This window comes from Tauraco erythrolophus, chromosome 9, assembly GCF_009769465.1.
Source record: "Tauraco erythrolophus isolate bTauEry1 chromosome 9, bTauEry1.pri, whole genome shotgun sequence".
Taxonomy (NCBI): Eukaryota; Metazoa; Chordata; class Aves; order Musophagiformes; family Musophagidae; genus Tauraco; species Tauraco erythrolophus.
In genome coordinates, this window is record NC_141473.1 from 37,842,953 (window position 1) to 37,851,997 (window position 9,045).

The window sequence follows — 9,045 nt, forward strand, 5'->3', positions numbered from 1 at the left end:
TCTGGTTGAGCTGGGGAGTGAGAAAGGTCCAGCGGGACCTCCCAAGCACAGAGGACGCCCCTTCCCAGAAGGAGGACTTTCCCCCTGGATGCAAAACTCCCTTCCCCAAGATGGGCAGACTCTTCCCCTGATTTTTTTTTGGGGAAAAAAACCCAAAACCCTAAATAGCTGGCAGCAGCACTGCAAACCGAGGACATCTCCCCACCCCTGGCTGCTCCTCTACATGAAGTGGACAATGAGGATGGAGCAGGCAGACCCCACAGCCAGCCCCAGCATGACGTAGAACGTCATCACCAGCCCCGCCGCCTCAGCCAGCTCTTTCGGCACGATCTTGGGGCCGTAGACAATGACCAGAGTCCCCAGGTAGCCATTGCTCAGCCCCAGCAGCGCCGTGAAGACCACTGGGTAGACGTCTTGGTTGAAGACCACTGTCCGGATGTGAGCTCGGGGCTGGTAGTTGCTGAGGATGAAGAGAGGGAGGAAGATGGTCCTGAGGAGGACGAGGATGGGCAGCAGCTTGCTTTTGGGGCCGGGCACCTGGATCCAGGCGGTGATTTGCCTCCCACACCAGTCAGCAAAGTTGTACAGGAGGAAACTGGTGAGTGGCGCAAAGTACTTGGTGCTCCACAGGCTTCCCGAGGATTTGCTGACCGACTCGATGTTGGAGGAGAGGGAAGGGAAGATGATGATGGAGATAAAGAAGACGTAGAAGAGGCAGAAGCCGAGGAAGGCGGTCTTCTGCAGGATGAGGCGGAGTGGGGGGATGCTGGCACTTTTTGGGAGGAAGGAGGTGTTTGTGGTGCCTCCGGGCTCTGCCTCGTCTTCCGCTGAGCTGTCGGGGGGCACAGCAGCCAGAGATGGGCTTTCCTTCGGGCTGCTCATGTAAAACCTGGGAAAAGGGGAGGAGGGATACTATTAGCCAAAGGTGTTGGTGACAGGGGCGGAACCCAAACTGAGACTGGGAGAGAGAGAGCAGGAGAGAGGCGGTGCAGGCATGTCCGCTGGAGCCAGTGACCCCATCGCACCTCCTGCTACTGCCTCGTACGCAGAGGTGACCCTCAGGGACCCACCACCCCTTCGTCCCCACCATGGGGACGAATCCCTTTGCAGTTCACAGTGGGGTCACCTACTGCATCCATTTGGAGGGATCCAGGTGGGTTTGGAGGTTGCAAGCACGGACAAGACCAATGGGTCACACGCATCAGTGCATGGTGTTGCAGACACAGACACCCTACGGGGATCCATCTGGCTGCTCCCAAATTCTGGCTCTCCGCTGACTTTCAGAAGCTCCTGCGTCAGCACCCCGCTCCCCCCCACCCCAGGAAGGCTCACCAGAGGCTCAGCACGTGCTGCGGCGAGCGCCCAGTTTCGGTCTGTGGTTTCAGTCAAATGGGGAAGTATGGCTGGTGGCGGCACGGTGCCGGAGCCAAAGCACAAGGGGTGTAGCGGGGGATGCTGGAGGGTGATGGGGCAGCGGCTGGCACAGCGAGCATCCCATGGGACCCCCAGCAAGGCCGCTCAGCATTGACAGCAGCACACCCCGCCCCCACTGGCCCGCGCACATGGGATGCCCGCGGCACACACCGGGAGTACTCCAGCCTGGGAAGGAGGAGGTACACCATGATGCAGACGACAATGAAGATGTCAGCAGTGAGGAAGTAAGCCAGGGCGCTGTCAGTAACATCGGCTGCTGCCGCCAGGTCAATCAGGGAGGCAACGGCGCTGATCGTGCCACCCATGGCCTGACCTGCATGGGGGACCGGAAAGACAGAGTTCAGCACCCGGGGGACAAGGTGAGGGACATGGAGGTGGTAGGGTGGTAGAAGACAACCCAAAGCACCTTCAGCAAGGAGGACCTCGATGCAGAGGAGGAACGGCCCATGTCCCATCCTGCTCATTCCCACTCATTCAATAACACTCCTGTCTCGGCCACGGAGAAAATTTCTCCGTCTTGATTTTTTCCCTCCTTCCCCTCTTGGTTCATCAACTGTTCCACAGCACATTTATAATGCGATCAAACCTCCCAGGAGCTCATCACTCATGGCTCCCAACATGCCCCTCATCACTCATGGAAGTGCCGAACAAAATGGAGGAGACAACACAAAGTTGAAGATTCCTCTAGCTGCAAACAGAGGAGCGGAGCTGAGGGACGTATCTCCTTCCCCCCCCCACCTCAACCCTGCATGGAACAAATAACCAAGTCAAGGCACGGTGTTGGCTGGAGCTGCTCTGCAGGGTGGTCTCCAAGGACCACCACCCTCCTCATCTCTGCTGAGCCTCTCCAGCACTCTGCTTGATGGCTATTTACAGAAGCAAGAGTGCTGGGCTCATGTGACCGAGCATGTTTCTCCTTTGGCAACTTCCCTTTATCTTTAAGGCAAAGTTAAGTTTCTAAAATAAACCCCACAGGATGAAATGCCAGATGCAGGAGGGAAAGAAAACCCCCCACCCAGCCACCAACAACCCAAGGACCACGTGGCTGAGGGACACCAACCTGAGATCAGCGCCTGCAAGTTCTTCATGGGGAAGCGGCTGCTGAGGCCGAAGATGCTGCTGGTGAAGATGGTCGAGGCGCTGCTAATGAGGACCACACAGCCGATGGTGAGGGTGAAGAAGGGGGTGGTCCAGGCTGAGGTGTCCACCTTCACCAGCACGGTGATCACTAGGAAGACGGCCAGCATGACGAAGAGGGAGGACAGGATGCGGACACTGGCGGGCACCCTGGGGACGAGGGGGAGGAGAGACTCCTGTGTTTAAAACTACAGGGTGAAGGCATGGTGCAGAGGACACCAACTCCTCTGCTGTGAGAGGGATCAAAGAAAATAAGGAAAGGTGGAGAGAGGAGATGAGGAATAAAAAGTAACATTTTTTTCTCAGAAGCCTTTACATGGTAACTCTGCAATTTCCACTTTTTGTAACAGGTTGCCTGGAGAAGTTGTGGCTGCCCCATCCCTGGAAGTGTTCAAGGCCAGGCTGGATGGAGCTTTGAGCAACCTGGTGTAGTGGAGGGTGTCCCTGCCCATGGCAGGGGGTTGGAACTAGATGGCCTTTAAGGTTCTTTCCAACCCAAACCATTCCATGATTCTATAATTAGTTGTTTGAGCCCTGAGGTTGCTTATTACCCATGCAGGAGACCGGATGGGCTGGCCTGGGGGCAGGACATGGGGGAGGTGAGGGAGAGAGGCCAGGAGGCAGCTGGGACCTAGAGATTAAGCACACAAACATATTCCCCTTTGCCTGCAAATGTGCAGGAATTTGATCTGGGATAAGGAATGGTACAAAGGAGAGGAGGTGGCTCCTTAGTCCCTTCCTTAATCCCCGCTCAGCAGCTGGTTGGACTAGAGCGAGGCATTGTTCCTGCCTGGATGAGCCCAGCTGAAGCTGGAGAAAGGCGGGAACGAGGCAGGAGAAGCCGGGGGAAGCCGTGGCTAAAGGACCCAGGACCGGAGCAGCGCTTACTTGTTGACGAGCAAGACGTTTCCAATGAGGCACAGCACCGTGGGCACAGTGGAAGCAATGGAGATGTAGCTCTCGAAATAGTCCTGCCAGAAAAAAAAAAAGAAACACCAAAGAAAAAAAGATTAAGGAGGGGAACAACACCTGAATTTCAGGTCCTAAAGGTGGCACGCGAGGAGTTACGATGTAGGCATCCACCTCGTCGCATTGTAGCACGTGTTGCAAAGCTGCTCAGGACAACAGAGCGGGAACGGGACCCCCCCCCGGGGCTTTTTCATCCTGCAACAGTAGGAAATTAGGGATGTAACGAATTCAGAAGCAAAAACGGTGAAAGAAACACCTGTCTCACCGCTGTGCTGGCCCCATGGGGCAGCACCCGACACAAGGAGGTGGGAATTTCTCCTGCTGGCTCCGGCATCCTGGACAAACCCCCTGAACATTTCATCCTACTTGAGCTCCATGAGGGCTGTTTTTTATAAATCAGGGCACAAAAGCATTAATAGTATTATCTAACCACCTCAAAAGCCCACGATGGCTAGCACATCTGGCTGTCCATCGCCATGCAGAGTGACCAGGACATGAGAACGTGCTCGAGCAAAAGCAGCACAGGTGGGGGCACGGGGACGTTATTTTCCTTCTCTGCCTCCTTCTCTACGCGCACCAAAACTCTTTCGGAAACTACGTGGCGACTCGACATGCCTTTACTCTGGGGACTCGTGTAGCACCAGAGCTCAGGCTGGGCACCAGAAAGCAATGACCACAGCGGAGGGAGCGAGAGACTTCTCTGCCAAGATCACAGCCAAACACTTACGTTTCCAACCCATTTTGTGCATCACGCCCCTGAAGCATGTCGGCTTCATCTCCTCCTCCTCAAGCCGCCTAATCCCCTGTTTTTTTCCTGCAGGAATCTCAGCCAGCAGGTAGGACGATGCTCGCAAAGACGGTGACCTACATATCCACCCCCATGGCCATGGGCTTTCACGTTCTGCAGTTACCCGGATACAGAGATGGGGCCACACTGCTTCCGAGCGCGAGAAGGTGCTTGGTATGTTTTTTCTGCACATTCCATTTTTTTTTTTCACATCATAGTCTTTTAATCAGTTTACGAGCACGTTCATTTATTCTTCCCTATCAGGAGCTTTACTGTAAGCGACGGGAAATCTAATAATTGCTCCTAGAGGGTCCATATAGACGGAGACATAAACGCCTGCGCTCAACGGCGTTGGGTTGGCGAAGTGGGAGGCTCAAAGCTCTATGGCCGTATCAGGAATCGTAGGAACAAAGACAGAGAGGTGAAGCTGGCTGCTAAAGCTAAGACTTATTTATCAACCCACTTAAAACAAACCCCCTGGTTTTAGAGGAGAAACGCAGGCACTGAGACCGTCACCCCTTTCCCAGCTAATAATAAATAATAATAATAACCCACAAAGAAAACCTAATACCTTCCTCCCACCTCCACCTCTCGCAGGGGAGGGTGTCATCCCTCAGCCGCGGTGCTGAGGCACATAATGGAGGTGCCTGACCCTACGTTAACCACAGCATCCTCAAACACGCCGCCGTGATTCACGTCGTACACTCAGGACCTTAAAAAAAAAAAAAAACAAAGCGCTGCGGTGGCAAACGAGTCACCGGCACCGCCTGGCATTGCCAAGATACTTTTGCAAAGTAGTTTTTAATTCTGCTCCAGCCCAGGCTCGACAGCTGGGCTCCTGCCTGGCTGGAAAAGTGATCCAGGCCAACAGAGGTGGTTCGAAGGCACCGGAGCGTTACCAGGAGCACAGGGCATGAAATGAGCAACGGCGAGCAGGCTGGAGCCAAGAGCAGGCTGCCAGCCACGAGTCCATCCTTCTGGCATTGGGCTGCGTCTGTGGGCAAGCCCTCCTGCCGTAGTGCTGTGGCTCGCCGAAACACGAGCGGAAACAGGGCTGAGCCATTTATTTCTGATCGGACTCCAGCACCGCGGAAAAGCCAGGTCGCTTTTCACTAGAGGATGCAAAAAGCATTGCACCACGGTCGTACAGAAAGAGGAGAAACACCTTTTTAACAGAGTAATGGCTGATGTGACTAGGAATACAGCTGTGCAAGAGGGGTTTTTTTTAGGAAGAAGACACCTAGTGATACTTGATCTACTTGAAATTTCAAGAATCTCTTTGGGTAAGCGTGATGTGGAAGCAACAAGGAGCAGGTGGGCTGCAGGGAAGGTGGGAATGCATCGTGCCACGTGGTGGCGAAACGCCCTTCGTTCCCTCTCCAAGCATCCTCGCTAGCACAGGGGTGGCCTGTTTGTGGTCTTTGAGCACCACGGGGGGCTTGGTCTCCAGCAGTTTAGTCCACCCAGGATCTCAATTTACACCAGAACTTGAGCATCCTGGTACAAGCCCATCAACTATTAACATGAAAACAGCCACAGATGCCGGACCCGGTGTGCGAAACCGTGGGCATCACACCCGGCTCCGTGTTTATATAAAAACAAAATGCGCCCAAACCACTCGAACAAGCTCAGCAGTGGGAGGAGGACGAGACGTGGCCTCATCAGGCCGACGCTTTTTCCAGCCACAAAGCAATGGCATTGCTTTTTGGGAGGGGACACAGGGAAATAATCTTGCCGTGGCAGAAGGAGCAAGGGAAGTCACAGAGCCAGAAGGTTAAGCCAGATTTTTTAAAGGCACCTTAACCCTTAGTGCTTCAAATACAGGTAAAAGACCACAAAGTGCTACACTTCTTAGTTCCAAGCATCTTTCTCGCTACTACCTGTGCTCCCCAAATCATAGAATCATCGAATCATGGAATGGTTTGAGTTGGAAGGGACCTCAAAGATCATCTAGTTCCAAGTTGCCTGCCAAGGGCAGGGACACCTTCCACTACATCAGGTCTGCAGGAGGCAAAATCCCAAAGGATATTCGCTCACCTTCTGGGGAAGAAAAGGGGAAAAAGAGCAAGGAAGGCAGGAAAGCAGCGCTTTTTTGTTGGGTTTTTTTTTTTTTTCTGCCTTGAAAGCAACACACTCACCCGCAGATCAGACGCTGCCGGGCCTGCCTGATCCGAGCAGTTTTGCAGCTTGTACATCCAGTAGTGCTTTGCCGTGATGAAAAAATTCCAGGGCAACAGGGACCCAATGCCCAGGAGGAAAAATATAAGGTAGGCGCCATGTAAGCGGTCGCTGGGCTTCCGCTGGCTGTACCCATTCACCAAGGGCTCCTCGACCAGGGGCTCGTCGTCGCGGGGAAAGCTGCCAGCTGCCGGGTGCATGGCGCTGGCACGCTGTGGAAAACAACCACCAGAAAAGATTACTGTGGCCTGAGGGTCGCAAACTCTTGCCCGTGAGCTGCTGTGTGCAGCTCCCTCCACCTTTGCCCAGTGAACGCCGGATGAGTGAGCTGAACTGGTCCGGCATGGGGACACCTGGTTCCCAGGACACGGCCAGGACACGGTCTGCTGCGGCAGCACCCACGTTCCTCTCCATAATTAATAATTAACCTGTCCTGTTGGCCTTGCAAAAGCAGGAAACCACAGCATGTACAGGGCTCTTAAAAAAAAAGGATAAACAACTGAACAGCTTGTAAACTAACAACGCCATCGGGCTTTGCGGAGCCAATTGTAAACTCATGTTCACGCCAGCAGCCTTTCTGAAAAAAAAAAAGACTTATAAACCATAAACAACACCACCAGGCTTCGCACGCTGGCTCGGAAACTAGTACCGAAATCACCGAGGCTTCGCAAAAATTAATCAGAAACCAGCGTAACGTGATCGGGCGTTGGACAAGGACCGGCAAACCAACGCAAGGCCGGCGGCAACCGAGGCGGAAACCGGGGATTTTGGAAAAAAACCCAAACCAAAACACAACAAAAGCGTTCAGTTCTCAGGAGGGGGAAGCGCCGCATCCCTCCCTGCCTCCCTCCAGCCATCCATCCTTCCCTCCAGCCCTCCCCAACCCGCACCCCCATCACTTACCGGGGCGCCGCACGGCCCCGCCGCCTCCTTCCCCGCCGGGCCGGGCCGCCCCGCTCCGCCCCCGCGGGCGGTGCTGCGCGGGGCGGGAGGCGGGCGAGGGGCGGTGCAGCCGCCCGCCTCCAACAAACCCGGCTTATCCCCTCTTTCCCTTTCGTTTTCCCTTTTTTCTCCCCCGCCCCCTTTTTTCCCTTCCCTTTCCCTCTTTTTTTTTTTTTTTTTTTTTTTTTTTAAATTATTCACCCTCGCAGAGGCACTGCACTGGATGACCCCACGGTTTTAAATGCCTTAAAAATCGGTGCGGGGATAACAAAAAGTTTCCCCTGGGCTTGGTTTTTGGTGGAAGTGGGCAAAGCACGAGCACATCATCCACTGCTGAGGATGTGAGGGTTGGGAACAAGGGAGCGACTTCTGGAGGATGAGGGACCCCTTATATCGGAACAAGGACACGAGCTTCTCCTTTACTCACTTCGCTTCCTGCAACGGCCCCGTTAGGATGAATTTCACTGTGAAGTCCTCAATTTTCCCCAAACTACACTTCTCCCAAACACTCACCTCGAGGGCACCATGAGACGATGACGGAAAACATCATCAGCCATCTTCCTCTCCCCTGCGCTTCTTTCTCTCTTTCCTTCCCCAAAGATGGGTTTGGCTCCTTGTCATGGGACAACGACAAACCGGTGGGGCCGCAGCTTTTCTGTAACCCTGCTGCAGTCGGAGGTGTTTTGCTGATTTTTTTGCCAATTTTTTGGCAATTAGCAGAGTTTTACATCTCACTGTTCCCATCGCCAGCTGTTTGCTGCCAGCCTTCCCCGTATCCAATAACTCACACAATTATAACCAGCCCAGATCTCTGCCTTGCTTTTTCCTCCATTGCACGTGGATCCAGCCTTTCTCCATCAAAACTAGTCTCCATTTTTTTGCAGGACGCCCCGAGATGGTCTAGTCTGGATTTTTCCCATGTGCCTGGAAAATTTGCCTGCGGGACAAACGCAGGCGGGCCCAGATCCCTCAACTCCCAGCAGCACCAGTGCCAGGGCTGGCCACCACACATCTCTTAGCTTTCAAGGAGAGCAGATCAGATGGCCTTGGCCACCCAGATGTCAAAATAGTCCAACACGCATGCTCTGCTTTGTGTTTTGTGTTTTTTTTTTCCTCTTTTGCGAGCAAACAAGCAGAAGCATGTGACCAACCCACTGGCAATGTGCTAACATGGAAAGGCTTTAGAGGAGCACGGGGGCTTCTCTCTAGAGGTTTCTCCTTGGGATTTTCATCTGCCTTGACGTGCCAGGCTGGGAAAGCACTGGAGGAGATGGCGCAGTCCATCTGAGTCGGTAACCTGGCAGCTCGGAGGGATTCGCCTGAGATTTCTGACCTGCTGCTGTCTATCATGTCAGAAAACCCACTGCTGGAGAAGAGCCTCCAACCACATCAGCACAAGGCACCGTGACAGCCCGCATGGGGTAAACAGAGCCAGTCCACGCTTAACCGAAGCCGTGATGGCCCCTCCAGTCAACATTACCCACGCTTGAGAGACCCTCCCCAGACATGCAGACCCCCCCCTCCCACCGCATCATCTCAGGGTGGATTTTAAGGACATCCAGATGTTCTTAGTGGGGTTCAGGCTGCTTCCTCTCCAC

General features: G+C 54.0%; 1 protein-coding gene across 1 annotated transcript; it reads right to left on the reverse strand.

The window, feature by feature from the left end:
- Window positions 1–219: 219 nt before the first annotated feature.
- Window positions 220–6,705, reverse strand: SLC29A3 (solute carrier family 29 member 3). Its single transcript, XM_009991411.2, has 5 exons — window positions 6,466–6,705; window positions 3,460–3,542; window positions 2,495–2,721; window positions 1,585–1,747; window positions 220–889 (listed from the first exon to the last, which is right to left on the reverse strand). The coding sequence occupies exons 1-5, from the start codon at window positions 6,703–6,705 to the stop codon at window positions 220–222; spliced, it is 1,383 nt and encodes a 460-aa protein (XP_009989713.1).
- Window positions 6,706–9,045: the final 2,340 nt, after the last annotated feature.

Excerpts from the sequence above, each read along its gene's own strand:
- SLC29A3 (XM_009991411.2), bottom strand. The coding sequence starts at position 6,705 with ATGCACCCGGCAGCTGGCAGCTTTCCCCGCGACGACGAGCCCCTGGTC. Across the intron at positions 2,722-3,459 it reads AACGTCTTGCTCGTCAACAA|GGTGCCCGCCAGTGTCCGCA; the intron begins GTAAGCGCTGCT and ends CCTCGTCCCCAG. Across the intron at positions 1,748-2,494 it reads CTTGCAGGCGCTGATCTCAG|GTCAGGCCATGGGTGGCACG; the intron begins GTTGGTGTCCCT and ends TCCCCCATGCAG.